General features: G+C 47.2%; 1 protein-coding gene and 1 long non-coding RNA gene across 3 annotated transcripts in view; one reads left to right on the top strand and one right to left on the bottom strand.

Annotated features, from left to right (window-relative positions):
* The window catches only part of NUP35 (nucleoporin 35), a 74,330-nt gene extending 59,510 nt beyond the window's left edge, over nucleotides 1-14,820 (bottom strand). The window contains exons 1-3 of one of the 2 annotated variants that reach the window (XM_029605951.1): nucleotides 14,594-14,820; nucleotides 12,113-12,274; nucleotides 991-1,118 (exon numbers count right to left, since the gene is read on the bottom strand). In XM_029605951.1, the coding sequence (XP_029461811.1) occupies nucleotides 991-1,118; nucleotides 12,113-12,274; nucleotides 14,594-14,621 (318 nt within the window). In that variant the 5' untranslated portion in view covers nucleotides 14,622-14,820. The remainder of the gene's footprint in view (nucleotides 1-990; nucleotides 1,119-12,112; nucleotides 12,275-14,593) is intronic. The other variant, XM_029605952.1, reaches the window with a different exon arrangement.
* A 98-nt stretch (nucleotides 14,821-14,918) lies between these two features.
* On the top strand, nucleotides 14,919-24,627 carry LOC115093748. Its single transcript, XR_003857399.1, has 2 exons — nucleotides 14,919-15,334; nucleotides 23,752-24,627. It is a non-coding gene; the product is annotated as an uncharacterized LOC115093748 (long non-coding RNA).
* Nucleotides 24,628-26,105: the final 1,478 nt, after the last annotated feature.

The raw sequence follows: 26,105 nt of genomic DNA, 5'->3' as shown, positions 1-26,105 counted from the left end.
CTCCTTGAATGCTGGCTCTGATTTTTTTTTTTCTTTTAATTTGTGCAGCTATGCTAATCCTACGAGTTTTGAAAATGCTCTTCGTATTAACATAAGAAATTGCCATATTGGGTCAGACAGAGGGCCCATCAAGCCCAGCCACAAGTACCTGGCAAGGACCCAAACATTAAATAGATTCCATACTACTGTCAGTAATAGCAATGGCTATTCCTTAACTCAGCTTGATTAATAGCAGTTTTGGATAAATTCCTGGAGAAGTCCATAACCTTTTTTTTAAACCCAGCTACACTAACTGCCCTAACCACATCCTCCAGCATCAAACTTCAGTGAAAATAAATTCCATTTTAAATGTGCTACTTGATAACTTCATTAGAGTGCTCCCTAGTCCTATTATCTGAAAGAGTAAACATCCGATTCACATTTACCCATATTAGTCTTTTCATGCTGGTGCAGTTGCAGGGAGTGCGAGTGGCATGCTGGGTAGGCAGTGATGCACTAGGATTTTTAAGGGGCTTGGGGATAGGAAGGTACAAATCCCTGGCTATCCCCTCCCAGGTGACGATTTCTTTAGATAAAAGAGAAAAGGAGTCATGATTTTATTAAGAACTTGCCATTCTGGGTCAGACTGAGGGTCCATCAAGCCCAGTATCCTGTTTCCAATAGTGGTCAATCCAGGTTACAAATATCTGGCAAGTATACCAACATTAAATAGATCCCATGCAAGTAATAACAGAGGCTATTCCCCAAGTCAACTTGATTTTATGAGTAGAGGTGTCCTTGGCTTATATGGGGTTTTAGACACTTTTCCAGAAATACCTTACCAAACTATGGTCTAACAGAAGCCATACCAAAACCAGAAACCTGAAGACATTTTCTCAAGAGAACAATGTCAACATTCCAAAATAAAACACCTAGTATGATCGAAAGAAGATAAAGTATCAGATAAAATTGGTTGTGCCTGTAGCATGAACTAATACAATCATTTTTCACCTGTTTTCTTGAACTTAGAGATGTAGATCCCAGTCCTGGACTTGACATATCATCGTAGATGCTTCTAACTGGTGGAGCACCACCTTTATCTTTATGACTAGGGACTACTGGATGTGGAGGAGAGCCACCTGCAATAAAGAATTTAATAGTGGCTAAAATTTTTGATTACTTATCCAATAATTATTAGAAGAAACTGTACTTTTCATTAATGAAAAATATAATTACCAAATAAAGTGGGTCACAAAAGCTTTAAACTTTTCTAAAAATTAGCCAATGGTTATTTAAAAATAGGTTTTAGTTGTAGTCCATGTCATTCAAACACTATATGGAGCAAACAGAGAAATTACTACTAACCTAATAATTTCCTTTTCTTTAGGACAGTCAGATGAATTCAGAACAAGTAGGTTATGCATTTCTACCAGCAGATGGAGACTGAGCAAACTGACATCACAGAACCTAACTTTGTGTAACAAGGGTTATTGTTCCCTATATGCATCACTTTATACTTGTCCACATGAAATTTCATCTGCCATTTGGAAGCCCAATTAGCCAGTCTCACAAGGTCCTCCTGCAACTCATCACAATCCGCTTGAGATTTAACTACTCTGCATAATTTTGTCTTATCCACTGAATCAATCTGTCCAACCTGGGCCATGGGGGAAAGGCATACAGCAACTTGCCGTCTGACCACTCCTGCACTAGGGCATTTAACCCCAATGCCTTCAGATCCCTTCTGCGGCTGAAGAAACTCGGGATATTCGCATTGCGCAAAGCCACCAACAGGGCTAGGAACAGGAAACCCCAGCAATCTGAATCAACTGAAATGCCTTCTCTCCTGGGTCCAGACTCTCCCTGCTGAGAAAGTATGCTCTTATGTTGCCTTGCATGCCATGAGCGAGGCTGAGAACATCTTGCGATGCATCTCTGCCCTTTCAGAATTTGATCTATTTCCTGTGACACATTGGCTCCTGTGGGGAGTGTCAGGGAGACTCCATGACCATGTCCCAAGGAACACAAACTCCATCACATATCCTTCTCTTATCACCTCTAGTACCCACCAATCTGATGATTTTGACCCACTTTTGATAAAAGAGGGAGAAGCATCCCCCTATCTCCTGTTCCTGGGGGTGGGTTAGGAAAACTTCATTGGGAGGTTCCACTACCCAAGCTTACTCCTTTTAAAGGCTAAGACCTACTCAAGGGCAGAGTCCTCAAAGTCACTCCTCTATATGGTCCAAAAACACTTGGATCCTCCAGCACGACCTCTCCTGATAAGACAGCTGCGCCTGCTTCTCATCTTCCAGAAAACGAGGAACCAGAGAACCACCCCACGTACCGAATAGTGTCTCCAACTAGCTGCTAAACAAAATAAAGTCATGAAGGGCAAATTAGCGAGATGAGCTGTGGAGATCGCATTGACAGACCAATTTCTCAAACCATGACTGACTCCTGGTCTTTACTATCGAAGCCAACCCTCTGGCTGAAGTGCAACCAATCACAGCCTGCCAAGAAGGCAGCCACTGGTTCCATAACTGCTCTGGAATTTACCCCAGAGTAAATCAACCTCCTGGGAGCAGGCCACCAAGGAACAAGAAGTGATCTGCAAGGTCATTGCTACAGCTTCAAATGCTTGCATAAGGATAGTCTCAATCTTTTAATTATGAGCATCCTTCAAGGCCACTATGCCCTTCCACAGGAATAGAGGGGCACGTGGAGACTGCACACACAAGAGCATCTACTTTTGGAAAATGTAAGTGCTCTCTTACCTCTGGATACAGAGGATAAATGCCTTCCAAAAGCCGATCCCCTATGAAATGAGACTTTGGGATGCCCAATTCAAGATCTATCAACTCTTGAATGGCTTCCATCATTGGGAAAACAAACAAGAGGCTTAACGCAAAAATGGAATTGCTCTGACTCAGGCACTGAAAAAGCCCCAGGAATTCCAAGCATTTTCAAGGTCTGGGAAATCAGCGCTGGCAGTTCATCTCTATGAAAGAACCGCAAGTTCTAGATGGCTCTAATCCAGGGGGGGGAGAAGAAGAGAACAAGATTAAGATTCCAGGATGGACAAACTATCTGTACTGGCAGCTGCAAATTCTTTGCCCTGCTAAGGAACCAAATCACATCTGGTTGAGCAGAAATAGTAGAACCTATTTTGCCATGAAGACAACCCAGAGCTACCACTTGGACTTTAAGCGAATTCAAAGTCAAGCCTATGGCCAGAGGACAAAAAGTCAGGAAGACTTGAGACCAAACCCCATGACTCAAACCTTCCAAACCCACACATACGAAAGATTAATAGACTTTCCCCTAGCCTGCAACGTAGCAATGACTGCCTCAGGATAACCCTTACGGCTCAAAATCGCTGCCTCTCAAAAGTCATGCTGCTAGACAAAAGTTAGCAACCTGGTCTGAAAATATGGGTCCCTGAAGAAGGCGGCCCACTAGGGGACCAAAGCGAATCGGCCCGTCCACAGCCAAGTTGATTAGATCCGCAAACCACTGACAATGTGGCCATGTCTGAGCCACCAAGACCTCTTTGCCCTGATGCTTTTCTATTCGACGCAACACCTTGCCCACGAGTGGCCAGGGAGGAAAGAAAGTAGAACCTCCCGAAGCCAAGGCAGTACTACTGCAGAGAGATCCTCTGCCTGTGCTCTCTTCTCAGACTCTCTTCTCAGACTGAAAAACTGAGAACGCCTTGGCATTCTGATGAGTCATTAGATCCATGTCGGAGGAGCCCCATCTCTCACAAATGAGCTGCATTGCCGATCCACTCAACCACCACTTGCCCGGATCTAACACTTTGTGACTCAAGTAATCCACTTGAATGTTTGACCCCGGCGATATGACACGCCACTATTTGCTCCAGGTGTTCTGCCCAAAGAATCAACTCTTGAGCCTCCTGGGCCACTGCTCGACTCTTGGTTCCACCCTGCTTACTGATATAAGCCACTGTTGTTGCATTGTCCAACAGGACCCTCACCGATCAACCTCTCACTAACGGCAGAAATTTCTGTAAGACTAAGCAGACCACTCTGGTCTCCAAAAGACTGACAGACCATGCAGACTCTTGTCAGGACCAGTCACCCTGAGCCGACTGATACTGACAAGCTGCTCCCCAACCAGACAGACTGGAATTGGTAATAACCACCACCCAATCTGGGACATCAAGAGCCACACCCCACATGAGATTGGAACTTAGAAGCTGCCAGGAAAGACTCTCCCGTGTGACACACGAGTAGCAAAGGAAGCTGAAACTCCTCTGAAACTGGGTTCCACTGTGCCGAAAGAACCCTCTAACGGTCTCATATGAGCAAATGCCCGCTGCACCAAATCCAGGGTTGAAGACAGAGCCCAGGACTTGCAAATAATCCCAGATCTTGGGTATTGGTAACTGCAATAAGCCCTGAATCTGCCCCTGCAGTTTCAGAACACACTCCTCTGGGAGATAAACATTGCCTACTAGACTGTCGAACCAAGCTTCCAGATACTCCATGGACTGCGTCGTCAATTTCACAACCCAGTTGAGCGACTGGAGAATGCCAAGAACCTTCTGAACCGATTGGCAACAAAGAATCTCAGTCTTTGCCCTAAGTCAGTCATCCAGATAAGGATGCACCAAAACACATTCCTGATGGAGAACCGCTGCCATCACCACAGTGAAGGTGCCATGGCCAACCCAAAAGTAAGGGCCTGAAACTGAAAATGCTGTTCCAGAATCATGAACCACAGAAAAAAAGCTGAGAGTTTGGATGAATGGGAATGTGCAAATACGCTTCCATTAGATCCAGAGATGCTGAATTTCGTTTTCCTTAGTGTAGACAGATGGGCTCAGGACCAATTGGTTATATGTTCCCCTGCTAGCAGATGGAGGCAGAGTCAGGTTTCAAAGCTGATGTTACCTTAGATATACCCCTGTAGTGACCTCAGCTCTTCAGTATTCTCTTCAAAAGCCGTTGTGGACATACTATTGAAAGACTTGATTAAAGCTGGATAACCATAACTGTACACAACCAAATGTAACTGCTGAATCCCAGCAAGATTAAAGATGCCCTGATCTAGGGATTGGGTGACTGCTTAACCACAAGCTCTTAGAATCGATATTCACCTCATGGGCAATTCCTTGGCACTATTCTTGGGCAGCCGTGGGCAGGATGCTGAATCCATCTGTCTACATAAGGAAAACGAAATTCTCAGGTAAGTAATTTTTCCATTTCCTAGCACGTAGCCAGATAGACTCAGGGCAAATGGGATGTACAAAAGCTACTCTTGATCGGGGTGGGAGGTTGCCTGCGGTCTGGTTAGCTTGCCTTTGCAGAGGCTGTGTCCTCTCAGGCCAGAACTTCCAGGCGATAGAACCTAGAGAAGATGTGCAAGGAAGACCACAGACAGGAAACAATAGCTTAGCTTCCGCCCAGGTTACTGCCTGGGCTCTAGTGGAATGAGCTTTAACCTGAAAGGGTAATGGCTTTCCTGCCTCTACATATGCTCCCGTGACAACCTCCTTTATCCAGTGAACTATGGTCGCCCGCGAAGCTGGTTCTCCTTGACTCCTTCCACTGTGAACAAACAAGCGATCCGTCTTGCGCACCAGTTCTGAGAGTTCCAGATACCACTAACAGCCTACTGAGTTTAAAGGGCGGAGGAGGCGGTAGTCTTCTGTGTCCTTGTGCCTATCTAGGGACGGTAAGGAAATAGACTGATTCAAGTGAAACTCCGCGACCACCTCAGACAAGAAGGATGGAAAGATGCGAAGCTGTAACATTCCTGGAGTCATCCGTAGGAAAGGTTCCCGACTCAACAATGCCTGTAATTCAGAGCTGTGATGAGCTTTTCACCATTTTCAGCGTCAGGCGCAAGGATAGACCGTGCAGCGGTTGAAAGGAAGGCCCTGCTAAAAGATTAAGATTCCACAGGGGAACCGGCCAGCATAGGGATGGTCGGAGGTGTTTTGCCCCTTTAAAAAAAAAAAAAAAAATGATGGGCCATTTCTGTATGCACTGACAGGTGTATTCCTTTCATTGCACCTCTGAAACAGGAGAGCCCCGCTACCTGGACCTTCAAGGAGTTACGGAACAACCCTTTGTTCAGGCTGTCTTGTAAAAATTCCAGAACCAGATGGATTTTGGCCGTCAGAGGGGCAACCCAGCTTTCCTCGCACCAGGCCTCAAATACTCTCCATATCCGCACATATGCTAAGGACATTGAGAACTTCCGTGCACAGAGTAAGGTGGAAATTACTCCTGCCGAAAATCCACGCTTCATCAGGAAAGCCCTCTCAAGGGCCAGACCGAGTCGGATCCTCATGCAGGACCGGGCCTTGTTGGAACAGGTCCCTGTGCAGTGGAAGGTATGGGGAGTTTTCACCGGAAGCCTCCGCATGTCTGCATACCACAGGCATCTAGGCCAATCTGGAGCCACTAGAAGGGCTAATCCCCTGTGGTGCTCAACCTTGAGAATGACCTTGCCCAGCAGGGACCATGGAGGGAAGGCGTGTAGTAAGTCTTCCTCTGCCCAGATCTGAACAAGGGCGTCGATCCTCAGGGATAACTGACCTCTTCAGCGACTGAAGAATTGTGAGACCTTCGCATTGTGAGATCTGGTCAGATTGATGGATGGGAGGCCCCAGTGATCTACCAGCAGCTGAAAGGCTCTGGCCAACATTGCCCACTCTCCTGGATCCAGACCCTCCCTGCTTAGAAAGTCTGCTCTGAATTTGTTTTTTCCTGCGATTTGGGAGGCCGAGATCATCCATAGGTTCAATTCCACCCATTCCATAAGGGGATCTATCTTCAGGGACATTTGCTGGCTCTTGGTTCCTACCTGGCGGTTGATGTAGGCTATCGTTGTTGCATTGTCCGACATCATGCAGGACCGCCTGACCCTGAAACCTGTGGCTAAATCATAGACACACTAATCAGACTGCCTGGGCTTCCAGGCCGTTTATGTTCCAGCGTGCCTCTTCCTTGTTCCAATGCCCTGGGTGTCCAGTTCTTGACAGCGAGCTCCCCACCCCCGGAGGCTCACATCCGTCGTGAGAATTAGCCAGTCCGGAGGGGACAGACTTATACCCTTGCTCAGGTGAGCTTCCTGTAGCCACCATTGAAGCAGAGAACATACTTCCATCAGTAATTGGAGGCGAATTGAATAGTCCTGGGACAGTGGATTCCAATGTGAAAGCAGGAAGTGTTGGAGTGGATGCATGTGTGCCCACACCTATGGTACTACCTCTAGGGTTGATGCCATCAGACCGAGGACCTGAAGGTAGTTCCACACCCTGGGGCAAATCGTGTTAGTCAACCGGCGCACTTGGCACATCTTCCTTATCCTAGAGGGTGGGAGGAAGACCTCATCTTGTTTGGTGTCAAACCGGACTCCCAGATACTCTAAGGACTGGGAGGGCTTGAGACTGCTCGTGTCCATGTTCACGACCCAACCAAGCTCATGAAGCAGGGGCATCACCCTGTTGGTCACCTGGAGACTAACGACTTTGCCCGGAGTAGCCAGTCATCCAAGTATGGGTGCACCAGAATTCCTTCTTTCCTCAGTGCTGACGCCACGGCCACCATAATTTTGGAAAATGTTCTGGGGGCAGTGGCCAGGCTGAAGGGCGCACCCGGAACTGATGATGACTCCCAGCACCACAATGTGTAGGAAACATTTGTGGTCTTGTCGGATTGGAATATGAAGGTAGGCCTCCAAGAAGTCCAGAGAAGTTAAGAACTCTCCCGGTTGTAAGGCCATTAGGACAGAGCGTAGAGTTTCTATGCGGAAATGAATTACTCAGATGACAGTTGACGCTCTTGAGATCCAGGATGGGGCGAAAGGAACCCTCCTTCTTGGGTACGTAGGTACTGGAATTATAGCCCTCAAATTGAGGAGCCTTATCAGGGTGGATTCCACTGCCAGCTTCTTGTGCTGGGAGTGGCACAGAGACATAAATATGTCCAGAGAGATGCTGCAAGACTCCAGTGCGTATCCTTCCCGTATGATATCCAGTACCCATTTGTCTGATGTGATCTCGACCCACTGCTGGTAGAAGAGAGATTGTCGACCCCTTATCTCCTCACCCCTTGGTTGGGTTGGCAAAACTTCATTGAGGGGGGGGGGGGGGGTTCAGGCCAAACCTGAACCCAAACAGCTACTCTTTTTGGCTGTCGACTCCAAAAAGGACTGAGACCTTCCCGAGAAACAGGCTTGTCTGAAAATTACTAGTTCCTGTAGGGCCGAAAGCACTGGGAACCTTGGCCCGATCACTCAATAGCGAAGGGTGCTACGACCTCTTATTTTCCGGTAACCGAGGCACTGGAGATTCACCCCACTTACTGGCAAGCTTTTCCAATTTGTTTCCGAATAGGAGGGATCCCTTAAAAGGCATCTTTGTGAGGTTTGCCTTAGAGGTCGTATCCGCTGACCAATTTTGCAGCCATAGCTGTCTTCTGGCTGCCACCACTGAGGCCACTCCTCCGGCCGAGGTACGGACTAGGTTGGAGCCGCGTCTGCTAAAAAGGCAGTGGCGAGCTCCACAGACTCTTTGGAATGCGCCTCAGAGTTATCTGCCTCTCTCAAGAAAAACAGACACGAGCAAGCCACCAGGGCACAACAGGATGCAATCTGTAGTGTCATTGCTGTCAGGTCAAAGGCTTGTGTAAGGATGGACTCCAACCGCCTATCATGCACATTCTTTAAGACCGCTCCTACCTCCACTAGGACAGTTGTTCGCTTCGAAATGGCCCAGACCAGGGCGTCCACTTTGGGAAAATGTACCCATTGGCCGCTGGATCCAATGGGTACAGAGCTTCCAATGCCTAAACCTCCTTTAAAACTGGCTTCTGCGGCATCCCATTCCAAGTCAATCAACTCCTGGATGGCTTCCAGCATCAGAAAATAGCAAGAGGCTTTCTATAGAGACACCAGAATGGAATACGTCTTTGGTTCCATCATAGGGTCCATGCCAGGAACTCCCAGAGTCTGGGAAACCAGCGCTGGCAATTCATCTTTATGGAAAAACCCATAACATGGTCCGATATGGCTCCAAGCCTGGAGGGATTTCCCCATTCTCCAAATGGGTCTGCATCCCTTCATTGTCCACGGTGTCTGGGTCCCTGTCAGGGATACCCTTGGTGAGACGAGGCATGTTGAGGCCTGCTGATAGGGCTAGGGGAGAGGGAGGTCTTCCCGGCTGGGGTTCGGTCCGACAGGGGCAGGAGAGACACACTGCACCTGTATGAAGGCTTGAAGGCCTTGAAAAAATTCCACCCAAGAAAAGGCTGCTGGGTCCATACCTAGCCCCAGAGGGACTAGGATTGATGCAGCTGAATTGCCCTCTCCAAGGCATACCCAGCCCTCGGATCACTCAGATCCAGGGTGCTACCAGATAAGATCATGGCTGATCCATCTTCTGAATGGGAGAAGCCTGGCTAGGAAACTTTCTGGTAGTTCAACCCTCCTTTGACCTCCTCACAATGCTGACATAGGTAGGACTCCAGGTCAGACTATGTAGCTCTAATATGGCAGGCAGCATACAGAATCACTTGTGCTTCTTTGCTGCCGGAGCCATAAACAAACGGTAACTATGCGCTCAGCCGGCTAGCGTCTGAAATTGAGTACACATAGATCCTGTCCCGATGTGCCTAAGCAGAAGCACCCGTATGAGCGAACATATGCGTGTGCTTATGCGCGCAGGTATGTGCGACATTAGGCACACAGCAGGCATGCACTGCACGAACTGTTGGTCTATGGAGATGCACAAAACCGCATGCAAGATGGCGCCCCAAGGCATGTCACATGGTGTGCCCACTAAGCCTGAAGCAGAGCCTAACCCATCAGGGGGCCGCTCAACCCGCTCGGAAGCCCCCTTCCCTTGTCCCAATGGGATCGAGAACGTAGTCAGTACGACGTGCCGAGCAAAGGGGGGGGGGGAAGACATGGGAAAAGCAAACAAGGGGTTAAGAATAAGACAAAATAAAGAATTTTAAAAAAATGAAAAAGAATAAGACAAAATGAGCAGGAATGAAGGAAAAACGGAGAAACAAGGCTAGAGAGTAGGGAGGTGGAAGAGAAGCAAAAAAAACAGACAAGATGAGAAAAGCTGAAAATGGTGCTGGAGAGCAGAACGAGTGGAAAAAGTTGGCAAGAGGTAATGGGGAGGGAGAGATGGAAAAAGGTACATAAGTAAAATGAAGAGTCAGGAAAAGGATTCAGAAAAAAGATGTAGAAAGACTGCCAAACTTATGATAAAAAAAATTAAAAAGGTTGAAAATATCCTAGTCTCTGTCCTCCCCCCCCAGGTTCCATAACTAACTATGTAACCCTATCACTACCTAACTTTCCTATAGCCATCTCCGGTAATCCCCAAATATTATATATTGTCACTACATTTTGCTGCAGCAACTAGTGTTTTTGACTGTCATACAGTTATGTAATATAGTTACTATCTCAAAGTTATTTTAAGTTTGCTGTATTCTTCCTATTACTCTCACTTGGTCCCTTAGACCGTTCCTCATTCTCACCCCGGTTCCTTACGATTCCCTGTTAATTGTAACTTTATCCTTCCTTTCTCCCTACTAGTTTTTTGGCTCCCCAATTGTATGTGAACCGATGTGATATTCATTTGAATGTCGGTATATAAAAGTTAAAAATAAATAAATATGTACCTTTGGTAGTAACTGAAAAATGTAATATTTTGCATTACTAAACTATATTTTCTATAAAAGACTGTTTATAAGAGCCTTGGTCTAGAACTTAAATGAGAGTTTCATGACCCTATATTAAATGTCAATCAATTTATGAAGGCCTACCTAGAATTTTAACTACAGGATACTTATTTATGGGCTTTCTGGTCAGGATTCATCACGAAGCACGAGAACCCAATTTGTTTCTTAAATATACAGAAATGTAAGCTTTTTGTTATTGGCCCAACAAATTTCTCCCGTTTCCCTGGACTCATTCAAAACTGACTTCTGCTAGAGCTGTGATACCATGAGCCTTCATTTACAGATGAAGGATAATGGGCATTATCCCCCCCCCCCCCCCCCATCTTTAACCTTCTACCCATTCTCATTGCAGTAACAACTCTCAGTGAGGGACCACAGCCTTCAGAAGCTGGTTCTCAAACTATGAACACTGATGTGTGATGTATGGGATTCTGCCCACCACCCAAGCAGCAGAAGCTGGGCTTGGGAGATGAACCCATATTACTTGCATGGCAGCTATAGCTTGATGTTTCTATGGGCTGAAGTCTGAACTAATACAACAATGGCTCACAAATCAGCCCATTTCGTACATACCAAGTAATAGGATGTTAACAACATTGAACTACTGTACATAAACAACTGGTGTGTAATGGACCAGGACATCAGGAAAACAAGTTACAAAAAAAAAAACCCCACACCAGTGAGTGTTCTAAATCAGGCTTTGAAAAAAAAAATCTCACTTGCTCATCTAGGTCAAATGGATTTTCTCTGAGCAAGACACCAGAGTTTTCTATCCTGATCAAGGCCATGGCAGAAGTGCAGGAGCAAATAGGAAAGGATGAGTATGAGAGCAGAAAGGAAAGGAGGTAGCAGAAGCATGAGGGGGAACACATTTGGACAAGAGCGAGCTGCATGAGGGCAAGACAAGGAGGAAATTCACTATCCCTACTGCAATCATTTTCTCCCTTCAAAAAACAATTGTGGAAGGGAGGAGTGGGCAGCTGCAGGAGTACATGGCAAGTACATTCCATCCCTGGCAGTAGGTAATGAAGGAATTTTTCAAACCCTGCTTTTCAAGTATGTAATACATTAAAACAAATGCAAAAAAAACTGTGCATTGCTGCTAATTTTAAAGACACATCCTACTGAACTGATCAGTCTATACAACAACTTCAGTGTTTCTTAAACATTTATAGTCTTTAAACATTACACTTTGTGTTGGTCGAGTGCATTCAAGCCATTGCAGAAGTGAAGAAAAATAAAAGCTGCTACTTTTAAACATTCCAAACTGGTCTCTATCATCCCTATAAAAAGGAAAATGTGTGAAGATAATGTAGATTATCTACTTTAAGTCCTAGATAAATAAAAGTTAACAAGTCTGTGCTAAAGAAAATAAAATCCTTTAATAAACAAGGTAGTACCTGCAAGTAAAGGAGGTCTCAGATCCATAGATGCACCACTTAAAGATCGAGGCTGAGGTGTCACAGGAGTTGGTAGATCACCCAATAAAAATCCTGGCAGAAACTGGGCACCGACTCCAGGTTTTGGTGAAGTAGGAGAACCCAGTGTCATTGGTTCTGCTCCTGGCATATTATAATAAAGAATGTTACACTATTTACAGCTGGTCCTCTCATTAACAAAACTGTGTCAACATTCATGATCAGTACAGTATCCCGGATGTAGGCAAGACTCAAGGCCCATTCAGTCCTCCAGTGCCACTTTCCATCCTTCTGACAATCACTATCTTCCCAAAAAAAGGTATTCCATTTTAAGAGTGCTGCATTTCAAGGGCTACAAGTAACTTACATGCTTTTGTATACACTTTACTCATGAGGTTGGACATGAAATTGCTTGTCCTCCCCATATCCACCTGTTTCTATAACAGGTAAATACTATTGTATGTAGTTTAAATATAGTGAAAACCCTGAATAACACTAAAATATGCAATTAACTTTAATCAAAACTTAACTGAGAGTCAAGAAAATACTTATCAGGCATAGTCTATTGGGGGAACAGTGAGCTCCCAAAGCAGCTTCCAGATAAGCTGATCAATATAAAGTAGGGGTGACCAACCTTTCATGCACCAAGAGCCAAGAATCAAAATGTACTATATTACACATACTCATGTTTACAAAATGGGGAGCAAGTTGAGCTCCCAGTGGAGATTCCTCCACTTCCCTTCCTTCATCCCCACCAGTCTCTCTCTCAACCCCATTCTATTCCCAGTCTCTCTCAGGCCCCACCATTCTCAGTGCTCAATCTTGTTCCCACCAATTTCAATTCTCCTACCAGTTTCTCTTTTCCCCCTACACTGTCCCCAGACTCAATTCCCCCTACCCTTTTCCATCCTGTTCTCACCTGTCTCCCTTTGTGTTCCCTAACCCCCCCACAAGTCTCAATTCTTTCCTGTCCCCGCCAGTCTCTTCTCAGCAGCATTAGTGTATATTCCCTACCCCACTCAATGATAGGGACTGTTGCCCCAACAAAGGTATAAGGGTTGAGTTGTGCTATTTTCACCCTCTGCCAAACCCTGCATCTTCCCTGACACCCTCTTTTCCCCTCTTGCTCCACACCCTTCTCTTTCCTCCTTAGCCCACCTCATCTCCTTCCTCTATATCCCCTCTTTTTACCTGACTCCAGCCTCTCTCTGGTACTCTCATAAATTCACTCCATCATCACTCCTCTGTGTGTGTGAATCTCTCTCAAATCCTTCCCCTCTGCCAATCATCTATGGTTCTCACCTCCCTATCCCATCACACCACTGGCTCATTCTCTCTCCCTTGCCCCATCACTATTTCTGGCTCTGTCTCATCTCTACTTATGGCTTTCTGAAATTGATCCTCACGCTACTTCACCACCTCTGGTTCTCTCATTCACACCCTCATCACCACCTCTACTCCACTCACCGACACTATTTATGGCTCTTTCACACTTTCCAATCACCATCCCTGGCTCTTCCCCCCCCCCAACAACCTCCCACGCTGGCTTTCTTGCACCATTCTGCTGCTTCTCCCTCAGTTCTTTTGGGACCCTTCCAACTCCACCCCTCGTTCTTTTGTATCCCCTCCACACTATTTCATATATAAACCACCCTCATGGTTATCATGTAACCCCCTATTCCAGCTCTCTCTCCCTCTATCCCTCAGCCTTGCCCTGGTCCACCACATACCTGCACATGGCACTGTGTACTTTGGGGAGGAATACAGTGCCAGACAGTCCAATTTGCATTCTTGACATCAAGACAACAAAGAGATAAGTCATTCCCTCCTTATCTCCCCAACAGCATTTGGCTATTCCTTTTGCTGTCCCGCAGCACAACTTTCTCATTTCCTCGCAACATTCATACCACTCCTCAACTCTTCCAATACTCACCCATTTTCGGGTCACTCCCCCCCTCCTCTTGTATCGCTTTTCTCCCAGTCACCCCTTAACCTCCCCATAAACCAGGCCTGACTGAAGGTCCAGATGACGCCTCCTCCCCTCTGTTAGCTGAATCTGAAGTACAGAAAGCAAAGTGCTTTACGGGGCCTGGTTGCAGATAGAAGGGAAAGGACAGAGCAGGGATAAGCAGAGAAAAGCCTCTACTCCCTGCTTTAGCCCTCCCACCAAATCTCTGAGGGAATGGCGTAAAGGAAGCCACAGACTACCAGGCTTGCTTACTTGCTTTTAACGCGCACCACTGTACAAAGTCCACTAAAAAAATAGACCGTGCTCCATAGACAAACATACATGATGTCCCCACCCTTAGCAAAAGTCCTGGACCCCCCAAAGCCAACACGTGCACTCCCACAACTCTAGAACCAGACCGACACCTTCCTCCCTCTGCTGTGCAAATCCGAAAGCTAGCACAGAGCAAAACCCCAATCTTAGGCTTCTCACACGGTCAAAGTCTAACTACTCACCGAGCGGCTCCAAAGCGAGAGAAGACATAACCCTCAATTCCTGGATCTTCCGCAAGACCACAGCCACACCACTCCAAGTTTTCAAATATGGCAGAACCGCCCAGCCGGCAATGGCGCAGGAAGGCGGTCATAAACGCAACTTCCTCTCTACACACCAGTGTTACCCATCTCGCTTACTTCCCGCGAGATTGGGTTTTTTCGATTCGCGGGTTGCTTGTAATTGGGCATTTTTTCCTGCCAATCGCGTTTTTCTGGGCTTGGTGGGTGGGACCTGTGCTCTGATGTTGCAGTGATTGGGTGCTGCTGCTGCCGGTGAGGCCTGTCCATAGCAGGCGCACCCTAACCTATTGCAACAGTGAAGTTGGATGGATTAGTTTTGAGCGGGGCGACTAGGCAGCTGAGTTTTAGCAGCTCACTAGGTTGCTGGCGCCTTTTTCCTGCCTGTGGCAATCCAGACAGCAGTCGCAGATTGATGACTCATCGGCAACACATTGTTGCTGCATAGTAGGAAGGAAGCAGTGAGAGAGGAGGAGTGCAGTACATTGCCTCTCTGCTTTTACCTCCACCATGCTCTTTGCAGCTTCTGAGAATATCGAAATTTCTACTCATCCCTGAACCTGCTGTCGCTGCTGAATTCTCCCTTTATCCCAGCCCTGAACATAAAGCTGCTGATCTCCCCCCTTTATCCTGCTGAAGCCTCCTAACCCAACTGATGCCTGGGAACGGGAAACAGAGTAAGAGGTTAGATTAAGGGAAGAAACTTTTTTTTTTTTTTTTGCCTGTTTGAGAATTAGTGTCGGGGGAAGAGGTAAAGAGAATAGCATTGTAATAAGTAATGTAGTATATAGGTGGAGGACAAGAAGGGGGTACAATGGAGGTTGGGGGCGTGGGGGGAGATGATGTTGAACACCTTGAAGAGAGGACAAAGAGAAATCGCGCGTGGCGATCCTGGTGCACTGTCAAGGGTAGAATAAGCAGAGGCAGGAAGAGAAGGGAATGAGGGCAGAGATGGTGCTAGCTTGTTTGCTGCCCAGTGTAAACAATTACTGTGCTTTTTCCTTTTCTTATTCAATTTCTGTCCCAGGCGTTTAAAAAAAATGCTCAGCTCTTCCTAGTAATCTAAACTTTAAAAACTGACTTGGGTTTATTGGCTATGTATTGATTGTATATATTGTACTGTTTTCCTTGCATTGCTATGCCAATTAGATTCCCTGTTTATAGGGGCGTTGCATCAGAATAATTTTTCATTTTTTTTTGTTTTATATTTTTTAATTATGTTGACTTTTTTCAATAACATTAGTAAGTATGGGAGTGAGAGAACAAATATGTGTTGTCAGAAAATGTGTATATACAACCCTTTAAACAAAACGCACACATGCTTGCTTCTCTCACTTGCATGCTCTTCTGCACAAGCTTGCCCCTTCTCCCTCTCTCAAATAAACTGCCTTCTACTAATTCACTTATACATTCTTTCCCTATCTTTGACAAATACATAACATAGGAAAGCAAGACTTGCAGCTCGCTATCGGTCTCCCCACCCCTTGTACAAGAATCACAGTACACTTATATGGCTTTAAAAACAAGGCCACAGTTTATTACATAACATAATCCGAGCCCTCAAACTTATTATACAAACAATGCAAAAGACCCCACCCCCCTTTCCCCCTCCTCCTCGATCCTCTTCACTTACCACTGCGTCCCAGTGGTAAGACTAAGCCGTCACCCCCATCTCACCTACCCCGCCGCAGCTCCAGCGAGGGTATGCTTGCGGCCTGAGCATCGCCCCCTCCCCTTGCTCATAGGCCATCCCGTGTAGCAGCCCCAAACTACACGAGATTCTCCCCCTTCCCCCCCCTCTCCTCCAATGTCCTTTACAATCCAATACAAACACTTATCACTTAGGGCTCGGGTTTCTGCCACAAACAAAGACAACCTTGGTTATCTTTGTTCCCCCACTGTGGCCCCAAACCCCTCACACATTGTTGCTCTAAACCCTCCTGCAAAGCATTGTTAAATGAGTCAATGCCTATGTCAGACAGGTGAACTCCATTGGTGTTGCGTTCGTGCCTGCTTTCGCCCTCGCTCCACCCTCTCTACCTGAGTGGCAATTCCCTCCGTGCCCGATGGACGGCTTGATGCCATGACGCCTCCATGCCGCTTCTCCCCGGTGTCCCCAGGCCGGCTCAACACTGCAGGTCCGCCATGTTCCTGATGACGTAGGGCACGCGTTCCGAAGTATGTACCAGCATGAACCTCAGGGGCGTCCCCCTGTATTGACATCATCCGCTTCCAACATAAAAGGTCTTTTCTTTTGCTAACAACACGAGTTAGCAAGGACTCCGAATGGATTAGCTCTGGCTGTCCAAACACCATCTTGCACCACAGGATTGTTTGTGGGATTCCTCCGGACTCACTTCACTCTTGCAGCATTGCCTCTCCGGACCTACCAGGGGTACCCGCTCCTCGGGGGCCTCATTCTCTTTCTCTATTTCAGATTACAGAAAGGAACCGGTACTCGCTCCTCGAGGGCCCATGTTCCTAAACCCTCTGAAGACTCTCCATTGCCTGGAAGCGATCGCAAGATACGGACATTGTGAGTTACTCTTTCAGATTACAGACAGGAACCGGTACTCGCTCCTCGCGGAGGTATGTTCCTGAACACTCTGAAGATTCTCCTTGCCCAGAAGCCATCGCAGGTACAGACATTGTGAGTTACTATTTCAGATGGTATATAGGAACCGGTACTTGCTCTTCGAGGGCTTATGTTCCTGAACACCCTGAAGATTCTCTATTGACTAGAAGCTATTCCAGATACAGATTAGTGTGAGTGACCACCGCCTTCTCAGAGCTTCCCTGGAACCAGGTACTCGCTCCTCGAGGGCCTAACCCTTTCCAACTACTGAGCCATATCAAGACCTTGTGTGAGATATCATCTAGTACTGGCTATGTATATCTGCATATCCTGTCTATTCACTATCTATAGTTTCTTTGCAGCTCAGCAACCTGGGAATCGCAGTTCCAGTCTTTGAGGGATTTCAGCCCTGCCGGGCATACCAGCTCACTGCTGCCACCTCTGGTGGTTATACTGCTTATCTAATAAAGAACTGTCTGTGTCTGTCTCCATACTCCAGCCTAGACGGTGGTCCCTCTCGGGACTCCTTCCTGAGGGTGCTGTCATCTACCATTGGCCCAAGGATTCACCAATTTACTTTCTGTCCAGCTGAGCACCATCTCCAGTACTCCGCTGGTACCGATTGCCAACTCTGCAGTCTACATTAACATTGCCATTCCTTAGCAAAGCCATAGGAGGCAGTTCACTACAGATTGCTATTCCTCCCTTAGGGGAGGGACTTCCATCAGACTGCTATTCGTATCTGCTCGCTCCTCCCATCCGCATCGCAGACCCTGTAACATATTGCTTACTGCTAGCAATATTACAACAGATTGCTGGCTCCTCCCTTTGTGGGAGTGTCCAGCAGCAAGATCCTATCCGATAGCTCTCTCTAGCAGCTGACCCCACAACAAATTGCTAACTCCTTCCTTTACAGGAGCATCCAGCAGCAGGTCGCTAACAGATTGCTAACTCCTCCTTCCTCCGGAGCAGAAGCATAATAGATTGCTAACTCCTCCCAACTCGAGCAGCAGATCCCTAACAATTAGAACGGAATAAACCTGCCAACACCTCCCATGACCAATCATGGTGCACCCAAAAAACCCCTTGTCTGTAGCCATTTACCAATCTGTCAATTCAATTTTTTAACCCACTGTTTCCACACCGTGAGGTATGAAGTCGGATCCTAATTATGATGTCCGACCAACCCACCTTAGTATTGGGCATTATAATGATCACCCGTGGCACACCCCGACTCCTAACAAGCCTTTGCAGGAAAGATATTAACTCCAAGTCATGCCCCCTTTACCGAACCATCGTATTTTCCATTTTGTGCTATCCAAGGTCAGATTCGCTCCATATGGACGCTTCACCAGCCGGTGCTGAGCCCACTTCATGAAGGAATGGCCCATTACCCAAGCACATTCCTGCTCACAAGACACCCCCTTTGTGTCTGCAAAAGAAAAAACGGACATTAGTCTCCGGACTTCCTCCCACCAAATCCCCTTTAATCCTCATTTCCTTACATATGTCTTATATGCATTAGATCGCCATCTCCCAATGGACTGTATCATCCGAACTGGCAATCCTAGCTCCGCAGCAGTAGTCGCCGCTCCTATGCGGAAGGAATGAGACAAAGTATTCCAAGTCCCATCCCAAACCCTCCACTACCCACTTCAGAACCTTATAAAACTGAAAGATGGTCAAGGGCGAGCCATTGTCGTGCACCAAAAACAAGCCCTGAACTTCCGGTTGCACCCAAGCGAATGTTTGCGTGGTCCTCACCAGGCATACCAACTCGTCACGTGCCAAAACTAACGAAATCCATTGACCTCTACCTCATTGATCCGTCTTTGATTTGTGAATACGCAAAGTGACCGCCCTCTTGTAAACCCATATATGTTGTGCCAAAAGCCCTTTACTGGCGTGCACCTTGGAGCGTGCAACTAATTCGCTCTCTCACATTGCTCCAAAAAAGGCAAGAGCAAATGCTGCCCAGAAGAGCAGTACCTCGTAACGTGATCATCAAACTTTTTCTACATGTCCCGCTATGAACAACAATTCAGCGTACCTAATTGGTCACCTTTTATCCCGGACTTGGTCTCTTCTCTCCCCCACCCGCCCAACACCCACTTCACTAGGAAACCAGTTATAGGATTTCCCCATCCCCCCAATTTCTGAAAAAAGGAAAATCCCATCAACTGAGCATGCACAGACGCAAGGGAATATTCATTCCACCGTGCCCACAGTATTAACTGTATGATATCATATTCGCAAACCATCCCTCCTCTCCATCTTAGCGTCTGCAAGAAGCGAGACACTACTCCCCTGCCCACCGCATAGGACTTCCACGTGGCCAGAGCTATGGATTGTTGAATCAATCTCCATGTTTCCGACAACCCAGCAGCCACAGATACTCCGGGAATGGCTCTCCCGAACTCACTTGTGGTGCCAAGCCCGAAAGACATCCCACTTGAAACGAGAAAGAGCATCTGCAATCACCTTCTGAGTGCCTGGCACGTGCCTAACGTGATAGCCACATTCCATTACAAACACAAGAGTACCAACTCCCGCAAGCCTAGACACTTGTAAACATCGAGCAGCCAGTCTGTTAATTACCTGCACCACCCCTAAGTTGTCACACCACAAAATAACTCTTTTATTCCCAAGTCTATGTCCCCAAATAACAAGCGCTACCACTATGGGAAACAGCTCTAAAAAGGTGATGTTTTTTGTAAGACCCTCCTTTTCCCAAGCTTTCGGCCATCGCCCCACACACCAATCACCTTGAAAGTATACACCAAAGCTGAACGCCCCCGCTGAGTCCGAATACCACTCCAACTCCCCATTAAATACTTCCCCTTCCTGCATGAAGCAAACACCGCTAAAGGACTCTTAACAATCCCTCCCAGACACCACAGTTCTTCCTTCACACTCCACTTCACCCTGATAAAATGATGTCCTGCCCGTACACCGATAGTCATCGCAGACAGCTTGCGTATAAACGCCCTGCCCATCAGAATCACCCGGCACGCAAAAGTAAGTGAACCAATCAAGGACTGCATCTGTTTTAAAGTCACCTTTCGCCCTAACTTCACCAATTCCTACAGATTGACAACTTTGTCTGAAGGCAAACGCAACACCATTCCTACCAAATCCAACTCAATACCCAGGAAAGTAAGCTTAGTAGACAGCCCTTCCGTTTTGTCCTGCGCTATAGGGACCCCTAAAGAACGAGTTGCTGCCAAAAACTGGCTAACTGATCATGACATAAGCTAGACTGACTAGGTCCCACAAACAAGAAATCATCCAAGTAATGCAACATATCATTACAACCTGTATTCCTCATAGTAGCCCACAGTATGAACGTGCTGAAAGCTTCGAAAAAGCACATGAAGTCGCACAACCCATAGGCAAGCAACGATCAACATAGTAATCTCCTTCAAATAAACCTAACAGTGAAACCAACGCTCAAAAAACTGGCTGTTTCAACCTCCGGATAACACCTTAATCAACTTTGTAACACCAAAAGAAAAACCAGCGAATCCGTCTTGTGCTGCATAACCTCAAGATTTTCCGCCCTTAGGATTGGCAGCCCCTTGCCCCTGAGGACATTTAGTGGCCGGGTGTGCCCCTCCACCTCCCATGCACACAATTCGAAATTTGCACTCTGGGAAGAAACAGGTACGTTTATTGTATCGCCAGCAGGCATCTGACCCGCCGAGTGCAACTTTGTTCCCACCTTCCGGCTTCCTAACACTCCCTTGCCCTCGAAAGGAACCACCTGCACCCCACCGGATTACCACTACCAACTCCTCCTGCCCCTGAGCTTTTAGGTGTATTGACACCCTTAATGGTCATCTGACTTAACCACAGGTGTATGTCTTGAGTTCCCCATGACATGAATCGATTGCCAGCTATCTTGTCGCAAAAATTTCTCATCGTAGTTGAGCCAGGCCCAACCTTCATAATCCTTGAATGCTCCCAATATGCTGTGCGCTGAAGACAGCAATTCACCATACTGAGTCAGGTCGAAATGCCCTACTACGCTGGCCAATCTCAGGAAATCCCGCACCCTAGTAATAACAATTTTGGCTACCCTTGGCCCTGTTCTCACTCCTTTTCCTTTTTTTTTTACCTTTCTTCTTATCCTTCCTACCCCCCTTCGCCCCTCTAATAATTTGAAAATATTCACATATTTCCGCTTTCGAAATCGCTGCACCAGACTCTGAGGCACCTCCTCCCATAACTCAGTTAATGATGCCAAAGCCGGATATCCCATATCATGCCTAGGGCCTTCCTCTAATACCCCGGCCTGATTGATCCTGACTCCCTAGAACTGGAGGAAGAGGAAGATGAACTAGAAGAGGAACTGGATCTAGCCCTCTTTTTCCGACGCATGCGATCCGTGTTCAGATTCACCTCCTTTCTTACCTGCCCCCAAAGTTGCTGCGCTGCTTTCTTGAGTCTCCTCCAGATGCGCCACTGACTTCTTACTGGGAACGTGCCCCTCCTGTCCTTGCATGAACTCTTTATCCCTCCACGCCTCCTGCCTTGAAGTTCCTGGAAACGCCACGTCCACCGCATCTGACATAGAAGATGCCCCTACCCCCGCACCCTCCCCCCCCCCCCCAACTCCTGTCCTTCACCTCTTCTCGCTTTTTTCAAACTTGCGGAACACCAAAACAAAGCAACCTGAGCCCTACTCCCACCCATCTGACCCTGTAACCCATGCTGCAACAATCCCCGGGGAAAAACTCCGGCCCCCTCAACTGTCCCAGAATCCAGCGGCCAACCCCCGTGATACCCATCCCACCCTGATCTGCCCCATCCACCCCCATCGCAAATCGGGTACTCACATAATGCCCTGGGGTATCCGTTAAAAGCTCCGCCTGGGAAAATCCACTCAGTCCCTCTGTCCCATACTTTGGCAGTTCCCTGGCATACCCTGCACTGCTATCTCTGCCCCCCTTTTCCCACCCTAGCCTTCACTGCAGGCACCTCTGCTGCCCGCCTCCTAACTGGACGCTTACCCCTCCCTCGTGCACCGCCCTCCCTCACTTGCGTGGATAAACCTGTTGGTATGGGAAAGGGGGGCATGGTGGCTGCACGCTCCTTAGAAACCTGATCTGCTGCAGTAATCCACAACACCTCCCTTCTCCTCAAAAGAGCCTTGCTTTGCGCTGCAGAACTTGCCTGCCCCTCACTGAATCCTTCCTGGTAAACAGCTCCGAAGGAAAAACAGGAGGTTCCAAAACCGCAGGGAGGTCGCACAAAATATGGACTGGAATCAGCACGGGAGAACCCAGGAAAATCAAATCTCCCGCCGAAGCATTTAGAGAACTTTCATCCGCGGAGCAAAGGGAAGCCTCGCAGGGCGGGGAGATGCCGGAAGGGATGGGCGAGCAAAGGCCGATGTGTCGGCAGACTTGGGGCCGCTCTCACCGGAATCAGACGCCCTCTCAGGCGAGGCCACCGCTGGGAGGGGGGCCACCACGCCGTCTGTACTCACCAGGGACGACCTGCTCAAAGGGGTGGGAGCCCGCCAGGGCTGCGCCTGTCTGGACGCTGTCGGTGGTCGGCCAACCACTGTAGCAGGTAGGGAAGTGGCTCCACGTTCGTGGCCGTGCTTCATGCTGCCACTATAACAAAACCTGAGCACTAAAACTGCTAGCAAAAAACTGCCTGGATCAGCACAAGCTGCGGAGCAAACCAAGCTGCTGCCGTTTGCCTCACTGCTTCTTGCTGACTGAGGCAAGCAAATAAAACCCGCTCAAATGCTACTGCATCTGAGGTAACCAATGATGAGGCAGCAACTCGAAATTGTTGCCGTCGCCATGGGTTACATCCACCCCCCCTTTCCCTTCTCCCTAACGGCTCCCTGCGCTTGCCCCATGTTATCTACGGCAGCGCAGGACAAGCCCGTGCTGCCTCTCCTTCACAAAGACACACATTTGCACTCATTTAGACTTTCATTCACATACACACCCGTGTTATAGATTGTGTGTTACCAGTACACTGCCTCCTGGCTCCTGTTTGGGTGCTGCCCCTCCTTCTGGTTCTGTCACAGGATTCCCACAGCAGTGAGAAGTCTGACCTACCTAATGTATGGCTTCTGTGGTCCTGGAAGTAGGTCTTAAGAGAACAACATGTAATCTACTGGGCACCATAAGAACCGTACATTAGCAGATAAAGATACCAGCTAGCTAGACTTTACCTTCCTCCTCCTCCTCCTTCATACCTTGCCGTTGGAGGAACTCAAGTCATCTTGCTGATGCAGCAACACTGCCCCTGCCCAAGGCCCGCCCACCCTGATGTTCTCAATCTTGCTATTGGCTGTAGACGGTTGGTGCGTCAGCAGCGATATCACGGAACTAGGAAATAATGCTGCTGGGATCTGTTTGCTCCGCTGATGTAGTAGTGACATAAATGTGTTGGACTTTATGATCATGGCTTATCACTTAAACTTAGTGCATTATCAACTGTTTTTGAATATCCCCCTTTTCTAATTAGACCTTATGTCAAAAAATCTTTGTTTATTTTTTAGATTTGAAATCTATTGTACTACTGTCCCTGCCGACGCAGCCTTTCCGAGAAACACGGGGCCCGTGTCGGAGGACCCATCTAAGGTTATACCTTTGCTATAAAGCAGTGGAGTTGCCATGTATAGTAAAGTTTGATGCAAACACTTGGTGATTAGTGTAAGGACTTGTCATTTATCTGCATCTCTCTGAGTTGATCATTTGATAGTCGAGTGCAGTTCTGTTCTCCGCTTCTGATTGTGGATTATCCCTTAGTGCTCCTGCTCAGAAGATATCAGCTCCAGGTGCCTCAGCCCAGCACCCTCTTGATCTTCCAGTGCTAGCCCACCACTGCGATAGGCCCCACTGAACTGAATTTGCCGACCACTTCTGTAGGACCTGCACCAGGCTGATGCTGACTGCAGTTCGCTGCCACTGCCCACCAGATGTGCCACCCCATGCAGTTACACAGTATGCACACCCAATAGTGCTGGGATCTGGAGGCAAATAGAGGGTGAGCTGGTAGGGGTGAGAGAGATGGGGAAGCTTTTAGGCACATTCACCCAAAGTTTAAAAGACCCGTGCACATAAAACTCGAGGGTTAAGGCGTGGCTGGTCCCTGCGCGGGCCGTGCACCGGCCCGCCTTCGACCCCTTTGTGCAGAAGGAAAGAAGATTGTGACAGGATTTAAGTTACCGTTCTTTATGCCATAATTTTTTGCTTGTTGACTTTCTTAAAGTTCCCCCGCATTTCCCCTTTATTGTTTATTCCTGCCCTCCCCTTTCCTCCTTCGATGTTCTATGTATTTCATTAAGTTCTCTGTAAACCGATATGATGTACCCACGAATATCGGTATAAAAAAGCTCTTAAATAAATAAATATTGGTAGAGTTGTGATGTACAGTCCCCATTTTTTGCTTTTTTATTGATTTCTCTCATCCTCCTTCCCTGTCTCTTCCCCCCTCCCCTTCTCAAAACTTTGGTAAAATATTTAGTTGCTGAGCAGATATGTTGCTATATTAGCATTCACAATTTACTTTTCAAAGTCAGAACTATTCTCAATTAGATTAAGAATAATGCCGGAATGCCCTCCTGTGTACAATACAGTGAGCGAGGGCTTTTAGCATTTATTGTATTATACAGTTTTGTATATCTACCTGTTCACATACTGTAAATATGCAACAAGTTTGTATGTTTTAATACATCAGAAATAAAATAATTATTGAAAATACCATTTATATTAGCTTTATTTGGTCCTTCTGAAGATTGGGCTACTTTGGGGCTAGGGATGTCTCTTTCCATGAGTTACTTGGGCTGGTTTTGGGCTACAAACCCCATTTTAAAATCTGGGTACACTGAACCCAACCTTCTTCTTGGAAATGTGATGCGTTGGCTCTGCTTTTTGCCTACAGTCCCTAGACACTAATAAGGTGCTGCTCATGTGTATCATAGCCTATAGTCACAAAGTAGCATCAGCGCAGGGGTGGGCGGGCTTGGGATCTTGCATGGATAGGTTCCGTGTAACAGTCAAAGCAAATGGCTTATTTTCTTCAATCTTATGTTTATTGGGATTTTTTTTTTTTATTATCAACATCAGGGTGTGATGATGCCGCCTTGTCCTCCGACAACTGAGGAACCTTGGATTCCCCCCAGCTATTCACCATTTTCTTCAACTCACTGCCAAATAAAAGAGAAGCCTTAAAGGGTAACCTTGTGAGATTGAACTTGGAAATAGTGTCTGCAGACCAAGTGGCACCTAGCCGCAACTACGGAAGCAACCCCTCTAGCAGCCATCCACATTAAGAGCGCACCTCAGCTAAGAATGCGGCCCCCGGTTCCATCACCAATCTGCCATTGAAACTCACCCTTCTCTTGAGAAAGACACAAATCAGCTCAAGCAACCAGGCAGCAGAAAAAAGCAATTTGCAAATTCATTGCCATGGGCTCAAAGGCCTACTTAAGGATAGCTTCAATCCTTCTATCCTGAGTATATCTTAGAGCTGGCCCTCCTTCCACTGCGTACAGCAAGGCATCCACCTTCAGGAATTGCAACTGATCCCTTGCTTTCGGATCCAAGGAGTATAAACCCACTAAGCAAAACAGCCCCCTCTCCCCTTAAAACTTGCCTCCGGAGCATTCCGCTCAAGATCAATCAACTCTTGAATGGGATCCAGGAGGGGAAAGAAACAGAATGCTTTGTGTAAAGTGACCAATATGAGACCTTTCTTTTGTAAGCCTGTACCTCAACCCCATCCACACAGAGTCTCTTCAGAATCGGAGTCAAGAGACTCGGCAAATCAACTCTGTGAAAAAAACTGAAGTAGAGTCCGATGTGGTTCTAAATCAAGTGGAATTTCTCTCTTTTCTAGAGGAGAGAAATC

This window comes from Rhinatrema bivittatum, chromosome 6, assembly GCF_901001135.1.
Source record: "Rhinatrema bivittatum chromosome 6, aRhiBiv1.1, whole genome shotgun sequence".
NCBI lineage: Eukaryota > Metazoa > Chordata > Amphibia > Gymnophiona > Rhinatrematidae > Rhinatrema > Rhinatrema bivittatum.
This window is presented reverse-complemented; position numbering and strand designations above follow the sequence as displayed.